The sequence below is a fragment of the Pituophis catenifer genome, unplaced genomic scaffold (genome assembly GCF_029215685.1).
Source record: "Pituophis catenifer annectens isolate HBS135680 unplaced genomic scaffold, rPitCat1.0.hap2 SCAF_7, whole genome shotgun sequence".
Taxonomy (NCBI): domain Eukaryota; kingdom Metazoa; phylum Chordata; class Lepidosauria; order Squamata; family Colubridae; genus Pituophis; species Pituophis catenifer.
Window position 1 is genome coordinate 44982901 of NW_027256887.1, and position 18031 is coordinate 45000931.

The 18031-nt window shown below is 37.5% G+C and overlaps 1 protein-coding gene across 1 annotated transcript in view; it reads right to left on the reverse strand.

The window, feature by feature from the left end:
• The window catches only part of PTPRR (protein tyrosine phosphatase receptor type R), a 99066-nt gene extending 86646 nt beyond the window's left edge, over positions 1-12420 (reverse strand). Inside the window, exon 1 of the mRNA XM_070946734.1 lies at positions 12339-12420. Within this exon, the coding sequence (XP_070802835.1) occupies positions 12339-12420 (82 nt within the window). The remainder of the gene's footprint in view (positions 1-12338) is intronic.
• Positions 12421-18031: the final 5611 nt, after the last annotated feature.

Below are 18031 nucleotides of genomic sequence, written 5' to 3' on the forward strand. Positions count from 1 at the left end.
TTGTATAATATCTCTGTCTAATCCCCACCCACGTTTGTATTAGGGAGTCCCTGATTTTATGTCTGTGGAAGTAGGTTTTCTTTTTCTTGTCTTTGTCCCATAAATATGCATGCCACCCTCTCTGTAAATCATGGCCTTCTAACATTAGGATTCTCTTATTCTCCAAAGTGATCCATTCCTTTATCCATATCAGCTTTGCTGCTCTATATAATACATTTCCCAATTCGGGAGTCCAAATCCTCTCATGTTCCTTTTTTCCTGTAAGATTTTGAGTGAAATCCTCGATTTTTTTCCCTCCCAAACGAAATCCCTAGTGATCTTATTTAATTCTAGGAAAAAAATTTTCTCTAAAATCACTGGTAAGTTTTGGTATAAAAATAAGATCTTGGGGAGGATGTTCATCTTGATTGCCGCAATTTTGCCTATAAGTGACAATTTAATCTTTTTCCATCTATCCAAATCTTGTTTTAATTTATTAATTAATGGAGTATAATTATCTTCTCTTAGAGATGAACACCTTTTGGTTAGCCAAATTCCTAAGTATTTTATTTTTGGGACAACCTGTAGGCCCAAAGTTCCTTCTATCTCTTTCTTCTGCGCCTCAGTTACATTCTTAGTTAGTATTTTGGTTTTAGATTTGTTCAATTTAAAGCCAGCCACCTCGCCATATTTACCCAATTCCTCTAATACTTTTTGTCCAGATGTTAATGGGTCTTCTAGTATTAGTGCCACATCATCCGCAAAGGCTTGCGTTTTATAGATCTCTTTTCTAATTTTTAGGCCTTTAATTTCTTTGTTATTTCTAATCTTACGTAGCAGAACTTCTAGAGCCAGAATGAATAATAGTGGTGACAGGGGGCAGCCCTGCCTTACTCCCTTCTTGATTTGGAATGTTCTTGTCCTATCTCCATTAACTAGAATGCTTGCCCTCTGATTGTCGTAGATAGTCTTTATCATCTTTTCGAAGTTTTCCCCGAATCCCATTATTTTGATTTGCTTGGTCATAAAGTTCCAATTTAAATTGTCGAATGCCTTTTGGGCATCCAAGAAAACTAAGGCCAACTGCTTTTCTGGGTGTTCTTCGTAATATTCTAGAGTATCTAATACGATTCTCAAATTATCCCTAATTTGTCGCCCCGGGAGAAATCCATTTTGATCTTTATGAATCCAATTGTTTAATATTTTTTTGGTTCTTTCTGCCATTATACACATGAATAGTTTGTAATCAGTGTTTAGAAGCGAAATCGGTCTGTAATTTTGGATTTTTTTGGGGTCGGCACCTTCTTTCGGCAGGAGTGTAACATGTGCTTCCCTCCACAAGTCAGGAATTTTTGAGCCCATCAAAACCTCATTGAAAATTTCCATTAATTTAGGTTGTAGGATTTCTTCAAATTTTTTGTATATTTCTCCTGGGAATCCGTCTGGGCCTGGCGATTTGTTGTTTTTGAGTTTGGAGAGGGCCTTTTTAAATTCTTCAATTGTTATCTTAGCGTTTAGCATCTCCTTTTCTTCCTCTGTTATTTGTGGGAGCTCCGCATTTGCCAGATATTGGTCTATTTTTCCTTCCGAGGCCTCCTCTTCTTTGTATAGGGATTCATAATACTCTCTCGCCCTTTCCAATTTGTCTTCTTCTTTATTTAAGAGATTTCCCTCAGCATCTTCTAGTATCTGAATTGTCCCTTTTTCATTTTCCTTTTTTAATTTATAGGCCAGCCACCTGCCCGATTTGTTGGCATTCTCAAAGTGGTACTGTTTTGTTCTTTTTATTTTTTGAGCTAGCTCCTCTTGATCTAGGATGTTTAATTTATGTCTCCACACCAGCCAATTTTCTTTTGCTACAGTATCTCCAGGTATTTTTTGGAGTTTCTTTTCTGCTTCATCTAGATGTTTAATAAGATCTTCCTGGGATTTCCTTTTTAATTTATTTTTATATGCAGAGTAGGATATTATTACCCCTCTTAGATAGGCCTTCATTGTGTCCCATATTATTTCACGGGGTGTCCCTTGGTTCTCATTTTCTATAAAGAAAGTCTTTAATTCTCCTTTCAATTTTTCCACACATTCTTTGTCACATAGTAGTTTTGCATTGAGCCTCCATCTCAGTTGTTTCTTTCTCTTTGTGTTTCTCCATTTTATTTCCAGGGGGTTGTGATCTGCCCATATGTTTGGGCTGATTTCTGCCGTCTCTATTTCTAACCCCAACGTCCTGGTAACCCAAACCATATCTATTCTCGACCATGACTGTTGCGGATTGGAATAGAATGTGTATTGTCTTTCGGGTGTAAAGTTCGCCATATATCAATTAAGTTCATCTCCTCCACCAAATCGAAAAAGGCTTTTGGTAAAGTCGTCCTTTTATTTTTGTTCATTTTATTGCTTTTGTGATCGTTGTCTGGGTCTACGATTCCATTGAAATCGCCTATCATGCAAATTTCATTATATTCCATTTTCCCTAATTGTTCACGAAGCTTTTGAAAATATTCTCCTTGTTTTTTATTTGGGGCATAAATGCCCACTAGTAACATTTTAGTGTTTTCTCTCGTAACTTCAACCATGAGGGTTCTTCCCTTTGTATCATTATATTTCAATTCTGCATCAATTCCTTTTTTAACATAAATTGCTACCCCTCTCTTTCTTTTTTCTGCTAATGATGTAAATAGTTTACCATATTTTTTATACTCCAGACATTTACCCTCATCCTTTTTTATGTGGACCTCCTGTAAGCAGATTATATCCAAATTTTGTTTTGCTAATTTTGTAAGTGTTAATTTCCTCTTTTTACTATCGTTTAATCCGTTGACATTTACTGAGATTAATTTCAAATCATTCATTCCTATTTTCCTTGCTCGGTCTTAGTTCTTGTTTAGTCTTACGGCTCTTACTGGTCTTGTTTTTTTTTCCTTAGCTCCTTCTTCGATCTTCTCCTCCGCGGTTCCTTCCTCTTCTAAGTTTGTCGCCTCTATTTCCTCCTTGCTACTTTGTTCTTCTTCTGCACCCCTTAACTGATCAAGAAAGTCTTGTGCTGTGCTCAAGCTATCTATTTTTATTTTTCTCCCCTGCCAGGTGATTAACATCCCCTCTGGCAAGAGCCATCTAAATAATATATTTCTTTTGTTCAATTGCACAGCCAAAAATCTGTAATCTTTTCTCGCCTCCCTCACTCTTCTTGGGATCTGTTTTAATATTATCACTTCTTTTCCTCTATATGTTATTTGTCCGTCCCTTGCCATACTGTATAGGATGTCTTTTACTTTTTTCCTTGCGAACCTAATGTGGACTTCTCTGGGGAGCCTATTCCTCCTCGCATAATTTGTTTGAACTCTATAGACGTCGTCCAGTTCTCTAATGATCTCACCTTTATCTTGTTGGAGTACTTCTGCGATTAGTTCCGCCATCTTCTCTCCCAGATCCTCCTCTTTATCTTCTTCCACATTTTGGAAACGCAAGTAGAACGACGTCCTGTCCATTTCTAATTGTATTAACGAATCTTCTAATTCCTTGTTTTGCATTGTCAACGTCTGATCTACCAAGTCCAGTTTCTTCTCATTTTGTTCTATTTTTTGCTCCGCCTTCTGGATCCTTTGTTCGTTGTTGGAAATTGAGACTTGAATCTCATTCATCTTCTGGTCCAGTAGGTGGATATCTGTTTTTAGTTCGGTGTGATTTGTAGACATTTTTTCCTGCATGGCCATCATTGTTTCTTGGATTAATGTCAATGTTGACTGCACTGTTAGTAATGTTGGTGTTGCTATGGCCTTGTCTGTTTTTGATAGTCCTTCTGTTGACTTTTGGGTAGCCGGGGAGGTCAAGGATATAGTGGGATTTGAGGGGGTCTTTTTTCCTGTTTTCAGGATCGTTGATGACATGCTCGTCATTTCTTTCAAGATTATTTTTTGTTCTCTAATTATTTTCTCAATATTTCTCCAAATTTTCATACACTGGCTGTCACCTCCTTTTATACTTTTTCAGAATATGGAGAAAAGTTATTTATCAATCAATGTCAATTTATCAATCTATATCACTTCCGATCAATATCTTAAATACTCTTATCAATCAATATCAGTTTATCAATCTATATCACTTCCAATCAATATTTTAAGTAAAAAAGATGAAATTGATTTATGGTTTGTAATTGATTTAAGGTTAATTGATGTATTAAATAGTAATTAATTAATAAGAATTTATCTCTACTTGTTAATAATTAATTCAAATCCTAATAGTTTAAATCACAATAACACAATAGCTCCTAGGAACATCTATTATCTATAGCTAACATTCCTATGACTAAATTACTACTTAAAAGGGTTTCTAATTCAAATTCCTATATAACTGTTTACCAGTAAATTAATATATGTGGATATTGTAATTCTAATATAACAATATGTCAATAAGTCAATATATGAGAGTAGTATCAGTACAAATAGATGTAAGTAAATATAGTTAAATACAATTAAATATAGTTAAATACAATTAAATAGTCAATTAAATATGTATAAATCTAATAAGTTCTATAAAAATATATCTTATGTTATAGGCAAAGGTCAGAGCTTAATTAATATAAAACTTTACAATTCTTATTGATAACAGTATTCTTATGCAGAGGATCAAAACATTTTAAAGAGAATTTTCAGAAGAAGAGGGGAAAAAAGAGAAAGAGGGAGAAAATATCCAAAATTCAGTTGGGAACAGGCAATATTTTTCCAGAAGGGTGATATTCTTTCTCACTCAGCCACCGGTCTCCTCCAACCCTTTCTTCTTCCCACGTTTACTTTGCCACTGTCAAAACTGTCAAAACTCTATGGTAAGCCTCGAAGCTAGATTGTCTCTATGCCAGTCCTTTTCAATTTGCTCTGTCAGGCTTCTTCAATGGCTGCACTTCCTGTTCTCTGGCATAGTTGGATAGAGTCCAATCTCCGACTTTGTTCACCTTTCTGCTTTCACCAGCAAATGGTAAAAAAGAGTTCTTCTGGCTTCTTTTAGTTTCCTTTCTCCCTATATCCACCGATCCTCTTCTTGCGCAGGTAGTTTAGCGTCCTCAGTTTCTTGTTCTCTGCGCCGGCTTGTCGAGCTCCGTGATCGTTCAGCTATTCTCCGATCTCCGTCGCCGCTCTTCTCCGTTTGAGCCCTTCTTGCCCGACTCCGCCGACGAACATCCTTCCTGATGTTCAATCTCATGTACGCAGGGAGGACACGTTTCAACCTCGGCACTGCAGCCTCCGATCTTCCTTGCTTCCCATCTAGTTGTCGGCTACCACAGCTTCAGGTCAGCCATTGAAAGGCTGACTTCACATGCGTCGGTTTGACAGAGCTGCCCGGTTTTGCGAGAAGCGTTTGCGCTTCATTTTCTCGCTCACCCGGCTCTCTCTATTGTCCGCGGGGCTCTCCAGGACCCGCGCCCCTGAAGGGATCCCCAAAACGCGGTGACAGACGGTGTTGAGGAGTGGCGATCACTCACTCAGCACCATGTCGCTGCAGCTCGCCGACCGGAAGTCCCCTGCACAACTGATCTTATGTCTCAGTCTCTCTATCCATTGGATTTCAATAATGTAAATATATAGCAGGGAAAAGTGCTCACCAATTTAAACTATCTCTTTATAAAGCACACAGAGTTATACATCAGTCTTGAAAAAAGAAAGAAACCAGGTCACCAGATTTCTAAAGCCATCCTGAATCTAATCAACCTACCTATTACCAGATTAGATCTAGGTCAGCATCTTGTCTAACAAGAATTGTAATATATATTTTATTGACATTGTTAATAACAGAAAATGATTGTACTATTATCCAGTGTTTGTTTCTCTTTGCAATCAAGAGTCCATTAGGACAGGGGTGAGTGTGTTAGAAATTTTGTTAAATACATAAAGGGTAGAACTGCCATGTTCACCTAGTTATTTCTTTTATGAAACAAACTGAATGTTGGGCTACATCTTCTGGCTCTATGAAGAAAAAGAAAAGATTATAGTCTACACTTTCCTCATATATTTATACACTAGTAAAATTTCAACATTATTCTTTTCTTACAACTCCAGAATAGAAAGAAAATCATTGAAATTGGTTAATCAATTTCATGCAATGAAACAGAATTCTACATTTTTCAAAATCAAATTGGGGTCACTCGTTCTAAATATCCTACCTAGGAGAAGTATAGATCAACATACAACAAAGCAGTATAATTTATTTTCTTTGTCATGTAAAACACTTGTGCAATATAAATTCCCCTATTTGTGAACACAACTGGATTATCTTGAGTGTCTATTTCCTACAGCCGTTCTTTCAAAGCAATACATATTATTATTTTCTTGTTAATTTTAGGCTGAATTTCTGAGGCATTGGTAGCCAGTCAAGAATATATATTTTCTATGACTTCCTTTTTTTCAATTAAAACTCAACTTAAAGATTACTGGATAACTTTCAGACATTTGCTTATTAATCAGTTATCTCCTCATGGTAACAATAGCAATAGCACTTAGACTTATAGTGCTTCACAGTGCTTCACAGCCCTCTCTAAGCAGTTTAGACCCAACAATCTGGGTCCTCATTTTACCTCTGAATTTTACCTCATTTTACCTCTGAAACAATATTCAGAGGTCCAGGAGAAGGGCCTTTTCTTCCTAGCTGCTGCCCTCTCGAACATCATGCCACCTGAGGTGAGATCAGTCCCCATCCTCTTGGCCTTCCATAAGAAAACTGGCTCTGACAATTGACATTGGGCCCCAATTGGGGTGTTCCATCTTGGAGGTAGTTAGAGGACTAGGAAGAAGATCTCACTTCCTTCCCATAATATTCTGGTTTTAATCTCTGTTCATTTTAATGGTTTGTACCTTTGGTTTTTATAAAGTTTGTAAGCCACCTCGAGTCACTTGACAGTGACATGGGCTGCATATTAAACAAACAAACAAACAAACAAACAAACAAACAAACAAACAAACAAATAAATAAATAAATAAATATTCAGATGCTGCTGAATAGTTTGATGCTTTAGGATTCTCAGTAAAAGTTATCTACAAAAACATAAACTTGACCAAGATCCAGAATACGGATATAAACAAATTACAATTGATGTGTGTGGATTACAGTATTCAGCACAACATTCAATAGCTTATTTAAAGAATAAGAATACAATAATTACTACTGATGTTATTTTGAAATGTACATTTTAATATTTACCTATGTACCTTATTTTTACAGGCTGTTTAAAAGTTTATGTTGCATTTAATATGAAATCCAAAAGAGGGATAAGATTTGCAATATGTTTGATTAAATTTCCTGGATAGGGATTTAATATACAGTTGAAATGGACAAACCCTAGTTTCTGCAGAATACACCAAATGACACCTATTAGATGCTTTCACAAAGCTACCAATACTTGGGTATATCTTCTCTCAAAAATATTCACATGCCTCTGATATCTTTCCTTGAGTGGCATGCTGACGTATACCCACTTTGCAGAAGTACACAGGTTGATAAAGTTCAGCATTTTTAATGTTTTCTTTTATACAGTACTATCATTTCTATTTAATAGCAATCAAATCTGCATTATGGTCACAGACCAGCATAAGATGAGTATAATAGTAATTTTAAAAGTAACAGTATTTAGAATAGAATAGAATAGAATAGAATAGAATAGAATAGAATAGAATAGAATAGAATAGAATAGAATAGAATAGAATAGAATAGAATTTTTTATTGGCCAAGTGTGATTGGACACACAAGAAATTTGTCTTGATGCATGTGCTCTCAGTGTACATAAAAGAAAAGATACGTTCATCAAGAATCATAAGGTACAACACTTAATGATAGTCATAGGACACAAATAAGCAATCAGGAAACAATATGAATATAAATCGTAAGAATACAAGCAACAAAATTACAGTCATACAGTCTTAAGTGGAAGGAAATGGGTGGTGGGAATGTTGAGAAGATTAATAGTAGTTAAATTTAATTTAATTAAAAACATTAATTAAATACAGGGAAACATAAAAATGAGTATATGCTAACTAAATCTACCACAATATGAAACATTCTTAACTAACAAGTTAAATTTTTATTAAGACTGTTTGAGACAGAGGTCATCATCTGGAGGATTTTAATTGCTGCTGCACAGAACACAGCAACATTATAGCAAGGTTTGTATCTACAAGCAGGAGGGTGGGATATTAAATTATCCTATGTGCCATGGGTATTTATACAGTATTGTGAGAGGGTGGTTCATGCAAATGTCTATGAGGCACAGGTACTGAAGGAACATGTGCTCTCTTGTTTCTATATCCCAAGAGTCACAGGGAATTCTATTTAATATATAGATCAAAGTTTAATTATTGGGATTAAGTGGTATATTCATGTCCAATCCTAACACTAATAAAATCATTCGTTTTATTCATAGGGGTTTCATACAAATTCATTTATCATTTTAGTGAGTGATAGCATGGCAAAGCTCTTGATTTAAAAATTAATCAAAAGCATTATTCAAGGCATACTCACTTTGTTCTGGAGAGCTTCCTATTACTGTTATTGTAAAAGACTAAACAATATGATTCTTTGATCTTATCCATAGGCATCCACAGGGGGTTAAAGAGGGATTAGTGATGTTACATACATTACATGTCATTATTCAAATAATGTGAATTATTCACCTGTGTGAACTGGTGTCATTCATCCAACAATGTTATATGTGCAAAATCTTTTTGACATTATCATGTCTTCTGAATACCTATCATCTCATCTATAAGACAAATCAAGTATGTGACTGTGTCATTGCATAATTTATTTAATTAACTTCTACAAATGTATTTTACCTAGCATCCTATTGACATAATAAATATTGTAGATTTCACATAATAGAATTATCTCACAATGAAACATCTTTTCTACTATGAATTTTGCATGAAAGCCATTTTTAAATTGTTTCAACCCAAGTTTAATGGAGGATATATTTCAAGAAGATCTGCAGCAACATTAAGTACAGTGCATTTTAAGGATATATATATATATATATATAGATACATAATACTAAATCATAATTTATAATTCATAACTGTAGGCTATAATTAGATGAATTTCCCAGTTCTGTTTGCCAGCAGATTGATTCCCCTCTGTTACATGATCCAGGAATCATACTGCTGGTGTTTTCTCAATAGCAACATTATATGACCTATTAAAAAGTGTGTGCGTATTTTGTACATGCTAGAAATCTAATGCTCATTGAGAAGACAAATATTCATCTAGGCTATGTAGCATATGGTGGCAGAGAGAGAGAGAGAGAGAGAGAGAGAGAGAGGGAGGGAGGGAGGGAGGGAGGGAGGGAGGGAGGGAGGGAGAGAGAGAGAGAGAGGGAAAATCCGCTCATTTGGAAAATAAATTAGTTATGGAAATTGCATGGCCAGAATCTTTTTCTTGATACCTACGTACTTTCTTAATTGCAGAAAACACTGTGTTTAAATCATAGGAAGAAATTACTAATGCAATGCATTAACCCTCACCTTCAGCTTCTAGAAACAAATTTTCTTCCACAAAAACAAAACATGATCCAAAATGATTAACACCAGCTGTCTGCAATTACTGTAAGTTCGAATCTCACCAGGCTCAAGGTTGACTCAGCCTTCCATCCTTTCTAAGGTAGGTAAAATGAGGACCCAGTTTGTGGGGGCAATAAGCTGACTTTGTATAAATATACAAAAGTATGAAGGCTATTGCTTAACGCATTGTAAGCTGCCCTGACTCTCCGGAGAAGGGCTGCATATAAATCAAATTTAAATTTAAAAAAAAAATACATTGTAGATTGTCATCCAAAAGCATGACTTAAAATAACAACATGGCCGTCCCCTTCCATACTGTTGCCAAAACTGTATGGAAATGTAGATGAAATGTCTAGGAATTGAGCTTGATTTGAGGAAAAGCTGCATTTACCTTTACCAGCAATACAAAACCACAGTTGTAGATGAATATAAATCTTTCTGACAGAAAAACAATTAGAGGCAACATGCTTTGAAGGGAGAGAGTCAAAGAATAACCTTAATGAATGCACCGTAAAGGGGAGATGGGCTGAAAGAAGCTTACAGAATTATAGAATGGCACTGAATTTGGGTTAATAGGTCACTGGGCCCTTGGGGGCAAGCAAGCTAGATCGCCCCATGAAAAATTAATTTTCTCCATAGTAACCAAGCATTTTGCTTTTACTGGACTATTAGTGCATGCAGTAAAATGGCACAACCATGTTTAGTCTATTTATACCCAATCTCTAAATTTTGAAGGTTTAAAATGCAAAACTCATTGGAATATGGGAATTCTTTGGGTTTGCAGCAATTAGCTATCACAATTCTGAATTCCCCCTCCAATACCATCTTTTTCTATTGAGTACTTTCCAGAATCCAACACATTACATTTCTACTATAAAATACTAACTTATATATTTCATTCATTTTTGGTAGGATTTATTCTCAGGTAAGTGCAATTTTAAAATTGGCAAACAAGAATAAGCAAACCATTGGTAAATGGTCCTGATAGACATACCATTCAAATGCTGGAGCAATTATAACGTACATAAAGCAAACAAGCAAATATTTGGAAAGAATTTAAATAACATTATAGAACAAAGACCATTTTAGCATCTGAGTCTTATGAAAGAAAACCTAAATATATATTATTGGTAGATGGCATGGTTCCACCCATGGGTCAGATGTCCCTGTGATCCCTTAAGATTTTTCTGCCTTCAATTTTACAACCTTGGCTTTCACTGCTTCCTGGCTAAACCCACAGATGGTGTTTCAGATTCAATATCCGAAGAAGATAGATTTAAAATGCTAACATTCAGGCTGCAGTGGCAGAAGAACTTCACAGTGTAGTTTCCAAAAGGCAATATCAAGTAAGAATTCTCACCATTCAAATGGCTAGAATTTGAGACAGCCTTAGCAAAGTTGTCTGTTGCCCTTTCACTGGAGTTGCTAAAAGAATTAGCAGAGGCCTAGAATCTTGTTTGGGGAAGCCATACAGTACAGGTAGTCCTTGACTTACAACCATTCACTTAGTGACTGTTTGAAGTTACAAGAGCCCTGAAAAAAGTGATTTACAACCTGAAAAAAGTGATTTACAACCAGTTCTCATTCTGCAGCCATTGCACCATTCCCACGGTCATGTGATCAAAATTCAGGCTCTTGGTAACTGACTTACGTTTTATGATGATTACAGCATCCCAGAGTCATGGAATTGTCATTTGCAACTTTGGCAGCAAAATCAATGAGGGAAGCTGGATTCGGTTACTGACCATATATTTAACTGCAGTGATTCACTTAACAATCATGGCAAAAAAAGGTCATATGATTGGACACGACTCACTTAACAACTGCCCTGTTTAGCCATGGAAATCCTGGTCCCAGTTATGGTCATAAGTCAAAGACTGCCTGTACAGCATGTTATGGCTTGGCTGAATCTAACCGCAAGAGAGGCAACATATCATGGGGTGAAGAGGTGGCCCCTGTAAGTTATTCCTTCCATTTTCTGAAGGCTAGAAAGCTTTGGTCTTGCTAAATTGCTCTTTTCACACTCTAGGGCACAGGAACACCCTCATGCTAGGAAAACCGATGGGATCCCTGTGATTCCTTGGCCAACCCTCCAACACATCTCTCTTTGGAAAGCTGCATGACCTGAACTTGCAAGCGGTATTTTGAGCAATGGCCTGCTTTCACGTGAGCCGCGTTCATTCGGGCAGATTGGCAATGGGAGCTCTTCGCCAGCCTCTCTCCCCGCCGCCCACGGGCCAGCTGCTCGGCATTTCCAAGGGCTCCAGAGGCTTCTGACCCTGGTGCTGAAACCTAGAAACACGGCGGACGAACTACCGAGGCTCCGCCGCGCACTCCGAACAAAGCGGGAATTTGAGCTTTCGCCAGGGAGAAACCCACCCTTGCGTCTGCGGAAAAGGAGCCTTGGTTTGACTAAGGAAGCGCGACGGTAGGGCAGCAGTGGCCCCGGACCCCACCAGCAACGCCGGAGGAGTCGGCGCCAGAGATTTGCCTCTTCCGAGCCACCCTTGAAGGCAAAGGGGCAGATAAAAGGGGAATCGCGCGTTTCCAGCGGGATCCGCACCGCATCTGTGTACCGCCTCCCCAACTGTCCCCAACATGTTCATCTACCACCGTGACGACCATCCCGCCTGCAGAGACCCCACCCCATATCGGCCACCACCGGTAACAACAAGTGCTTGAATTGGTCGCGTGAACTTGGCTTCTCTGGCAAGGGAGCAGGGCGATCCTCTTCCCTTCCATCCTCGCCAGGGCTGGAAGAGCGGCTGTCCCCACCCGTTGCTCTCTGCCGTCGCCAGCCCTGCTGATTCCCCCCCCCTTTACCTGCCGCCTGGAGATGAAGCCAGAGGAAGACAAGGGAGGCTGCCGTCCTCCACATGGTGCCTTGGTGCAGCTGGGAGAGCATCGCCCCAGCTGCCGCTGGCCGCCAGAGATGCCAGGCTTGGCTTCTGATCAAGGCTTTCCTCCTTCCGGGTGAATGAGCATGCTTGAGAAGTCCACGCAGATGCAGTAAGGGCCGCGAAGCTGCTGCCCTCTCCTGGCTCAGGAATTCGCCAGGCAGGCCCTGGGAAGGCAGCCAGAGATCATTCTGAAGGAACTGCTGGGTGGGTGAACTAAAAGCGCAGAGCGGCCGAATTGGGGTCAGGAAGAGGGGGACAAGTCCAGGAGACCTTGAAAGGAAATTGGTGGAAGAGAGGAGGTAGCGGAGAGAACAGCCTTCCTCAAGCTGTGGAGGGGGGGGGGGTCCAGTGGTGGGATTCAAGTAATTTAAAACCAGTTCTCTACCCTAATAATTTCTCCCAACAACCAGTTTGCCAAACTGCTCAGAAAGTTAACAACCGGTTCTCCAGAAGTGGTGCGAACTGGCTGAATCCCACCACTGGTGGGGTCCTTCAAATAGGTTGGATTTCAACTCCCATGGCCGCATCAACCAGCAATCCAATGGGGGATTATGGGAGTTGAAATCCAATTCTCCAGACAACCAGACTGAGAAGACTAGCCTGGAGATATTCTAATTCAACTACTACAGCTGATTCACACACACACACACACACACACACACACACACACACACACACACTTTTTTTTTTTTTTTGCTCCCTTTCCTGATTAGCTCTTAATGGATCTTACAGGTCAATATATTTTTATATATAATTTAAGACAGTGAAACAGTTTGAAACAATTCACACAACAGCTGTCCTAATGCCTTGAACTCGTCAGAAAAGAAGGAATGCTCAGAGGCAGGCATCACTTGGCACTGCCCATTACTTTACACAAATTGCTGCTTTAACTTAGTCCACCGCATAGTTCATTTTAAACCCACAATTTATTTTCATAACTCAAGTTCTGAAAATTATAGGTAGCTAGTTCAACCCTCTGAGATTAATATCAAGTATGCTCTTTAAAAGCAAATTGTAGAAGCAAGCTTGGGTGTCAGGATAAACTAATCAGTTATATTTCTTGGCACACTTCATCTTTTTCTGGTTAAACCCATCTCCTTAATGGGATTTTGGTCTCACTTCTTGTTTACTGTCTTGGATTGGATACAATCCAGACAGTCAAGAAAGTCTTTTGCTTCCATAAGCCTTTAGCTAAAACTTAACTTTTCTCATTGAGGCCTAGCTTCATTAATTCTCCAAGATGTGTATCAGCCTACCTGAATTAATGCTCTTAGATCTAACCTTTGAAATCTGGATTTCTCTCTCTGTTCTCAAGATAGAATATGATCAGCTGAAGCAAATACCATAAAGGAGATTGTCAGGCAGACCTAGGGAAGGTCCCGGCCTTCCTGTCATCAGCAAATATAAGAAAAATAAGTCACTTCTCCAGGCTGACTCACACAGCTAGAAAGCTCCAGTCATGGGGAAGCTTTTACCCTCACCCAATGTCACATTTTCCCTTCTGCAGTTTTGGATGGCAAATATATATTAAAAAATGAGGATTGGCTACAAGGCTCTGCGTTGTGATTCTGGAGAGACAGAAGCCACAGAACATGTTCTACTTCTTTGCTCCTTTTATAGAGACGTTCAAACCAAATTTATCTTCCATAATTGTCAGATATTCTGGTAGCTCAGCCTTTGTCTATGTCCAAATGCTTTTTACAAATAAACTACCATGTATGAAGGGACGTGGTGGCTCAGTGGCTAAGACGCTGAGCTTGTCAATCGAAAGGTCTGCAGTTCAGCGGTTCGAATCCCTAGTACCGCGTAATGGGGTGAGCTCCAATTACTTGTCCCAGTTTCTGCCAACCTAGCAGTTTAAACGCACATAAAAAATGCAAGTAGAAAAATAGGAACCACTTTGGTGGGAAGGTAACAGCGTTCTATGCGCCTTTGGCATTTAGTCATGCCAGCCACATGACCACAGAGACGTCTTCGGCTTTGAGACAGAGATAAGCAACCCCCCCCCACCCGAGTCAGAAACAACTAGCACATACGTGTGAAGGGAACCTTTACCTTACCATTTATGACAGCACACTGGATAGGTATGTAAGTTTTGAGAGCCAATTTGGTGTACTGGTTAAGGAATCAAACCAGAAATGAATTCTAATCTTGCTTTGAGCACAAAGTCAGCTGGGTGGCCTTGGGCCAGTCATTTTCTCTCAGCTCTGGGAAGGAGGTAATGGCCAACCACTTCTGAAAAACTTTCCCAAGAAAATTGCAGGGACTTGTTCAGGCAGTCTCTGAGAATCATGCACAACTGAATGGAAGAGGAAAAAAATTTGCTGGAACTTGAGAACTCAAGTCTACATTTTATCTAACATTAAGTATGAACATATTTTATGTAACTTTAGATATTAACTCATTTATAGCCTAGACTTAATTGCTTTTTTTATTCCACTCTTGTGTCCCACTCAGGATGTTTTAGAAGTGTATTTTAATTTTGTTTTAAATTTTTATTTACTGGTTTCTTAAACTAAACTGTTTTGTAGGTTGTTACAGATCACTTATGGATATACTTCTGGTACTGATTGGAGAACACAATAAAACCATTGGCTGACTGAAATAGTAAGAAATAATAACTATTCTGGAAAAAAGCAAACTTCTTGTATAATAGTAAGAATTATAATAAATACTAGCAAATTATTTTTTTCATTCTACAAAGCAGATAATATTTATTTGGGCTAAATATGAACTATGCTGTAACCATAGAGATTCTCAGAATGGCATATATAGTAAATTTTTCCTTAAGCATTCAGAGAAGAGAGGTGATATATTACATTACGTCAAATCTGTCAACATGTTTAATCTCAGACCCAAATAAGAAATTAATAGTTGCTAACAAAGCAAATTATACAGACACATTTTGGTCTGAAATGTCAGTGAAAGGGTCTAATTTTGCAATATTATAGAATTCTACATATGATATAATGAAGAAATGTAAAATATTCTTTTATGTCCTTATTCCAGCCTTTGTGTGGGAAGGTTTTTAAGCTATTTGTTTGCAGATTGCAACCAAGGTTCCACGCATGCCAGTAGGGTATGTATGTATGTATGTATGTATGTATGTATTTATTTATTTAATAAATTTTATATATTTTTAATAAAAGCATTTAATATTCTTTTATATGCAGTTACATGGCTTGGATGGCCTCCTTCCAAGTAGCCTGAGAAGATTGCTACAAAATTGTCATTGTAGACAATTGAGTTGGGGCAAGTGATAGAACGTTTATCAAGACTCTGTGTTTCAAAGCCTGTGACTTTGCAACGTGGTATCACTCTTCATTTTATTTTGTCATTGTGACTAGCTCAGAGACCTGTAGAACTCTTAACTCTTAAATAAAGCTCTTTAGCTCTTAAATAAAGCTAAAATAAATTGTTAGCTTTATTTAAGAAATACACAGAAACTTGAGGCATTTGGTCTATAATCTATAGCTATCTGCAGATTATTGGTCCATTTGGTTTCATTACTGGAGAGAAGAGGAATCAGGAATGAAGCTGAACTGAACAGGATAGAAACATTACATGGATCTGAGAAGGAGGGAGAAGTGAAAATGACATTCTGACAGGATGACCAGTGGAATCAAAAGGAAATGTGTTATCTAATGACATACGAAGAAAGTCATTTACCCAAGTAAAGGATATAACACTGAAGAGTTCCTCTTCTAACTATCTCTTGTCCCTAAGATGTTAGGTTAAGATGCTTTTAGAGGCAGATAAACAATAAATGCAAAGTTGAATTCCAATACATTTCGAAGGACTTTGAAAGTAGAAGAGCTTGACACAACCAGTCACTTCCTTTCATAACTAAGAGTAAATGAATGCTGCTTGAAAGAGATACTGGCCACCACTTTGTATTGTTTAAATCAGGGATATCCAACCTTGGCAACTTTAAGACTTGTGGACTTCAGCTTCCAGAATTTTTTGTGTGTGTGTGTGTAATGACTGGCTGGGGAATTCTGGGAGTTGCAGTCCCCAAATCTTAAAGTTGCAGCTTGGACACCCCTGATCTATACTAAATAGTCCTTAAATGATTTTTATTCCAACAGGCTGGCCTGGCCTAACCTCCCTTTTTAATTGTAAATTTTAAATTTGTCTAAAACTTTAGGGGTGTTTTAATCTGTTCCGGGCCAAATTTATTTAATTAGATTTTTATACTGTTTTTAAATTTTGTAATCTGTGTGTTTTATCTCTTGGCTGTTCACCGCCCTGAGTCCTTCGGGAATAGGGCAGTATATAAATCTAATAAAATAAATAAATAAATAAATAAATAAAATGTGTCCCTCAATCTTCTGGGATTGGGGAAGAAAATTATTCTCATCATAGTTTCAGATGATGGTTCAGATAAGTTGTTTTTGTTTTTCCTATTGCAAAACATTTGGTTTAGACCCTTCATTACAGATATAAATGTATACAGTCTCCTGTGGGCATGGAGGGAAACATTTGATTCATATTTTAAAGTGTCCATCATAATTTGTGCTTTCTGAATTAATATGCAATCTAGGTTGTGCTTCTCTGCATTCCCTGCTTCTTTTTGACATAAAAGTAATGTTTATATTAACGTAACGTAAATGTAACATTAAGGAAAGGAAAGGAAAGATAAAAAGTCATACATTTGGGCCCCGGAAAAAAAGAATGGAATAGTGATCTATTTGAAAAGAGATTTGATGGCTAAATTAATTGAGGCAGATCAACAAGGAAGATTTCTGGCAATTGAGTTACTGATAGAAGAAAAGAAAACACTTTTACTGGGGATATATGCTCCTAACCAACAAGAAAAATTTTACAAGTTGATACACTCAAAATTACTACATTGGGATTATAATTCATGTATATTGATGGGAGATTGGAATGGAGTAATAGACCCTAGTATTGATAAGAAAAGATTAGAACAATCTACTAAATTGCGATCCAGACTGCCTAAATCTTTTTTTGATATGATGGAGGATATGGAATTAAGAGATATTTGGCGTGAAAGGAATTATAGAGAACAAGATTTTACATTTTTTTCAGATAGACATCAATCCTTTTCGAGAATTGACTTTATACTAACTACAAATGATTTTTTTTCCAGGGTAAAGAAGATAAAGATCTGTCCCAGAATTTTAACGGATCATAGTCCGTTATGGATGGTACTGGAGTGTGGGGAAAGATCCAGGAGATCTTGGCGGTTAAATGAAAATCTTTTCAGATATGAGAAAAATGTAATAGAATGTAAAAAACTAATGAAAGAATTTATATTGCACCTTCTAATGGTAAATTGTATAAATATAATTATGAACTGATATGGCATAAGATACAAGCCGAAATGGATAAATGGAAAAAATTACAATTGTCCTTGCTAGGTAGAATAGCAGTTATAAAAATGAATGTTTTGCTTAGGTTTTTATTCCTCTTTCAAATGATACCAATACTAAAAAAGGATGCCAACCTGGAAAAATGGCAGAAAGGTATTAATAAGTTTGTGTGGCAAGGTAAGAAACCAAGGATAAAATTGAAAATAATGCAGGATATACGAGAAAGAGGGGGGTTGAAAATGCCAAATTTAAAATTATATTATGAAGCAGCTGCATTGTC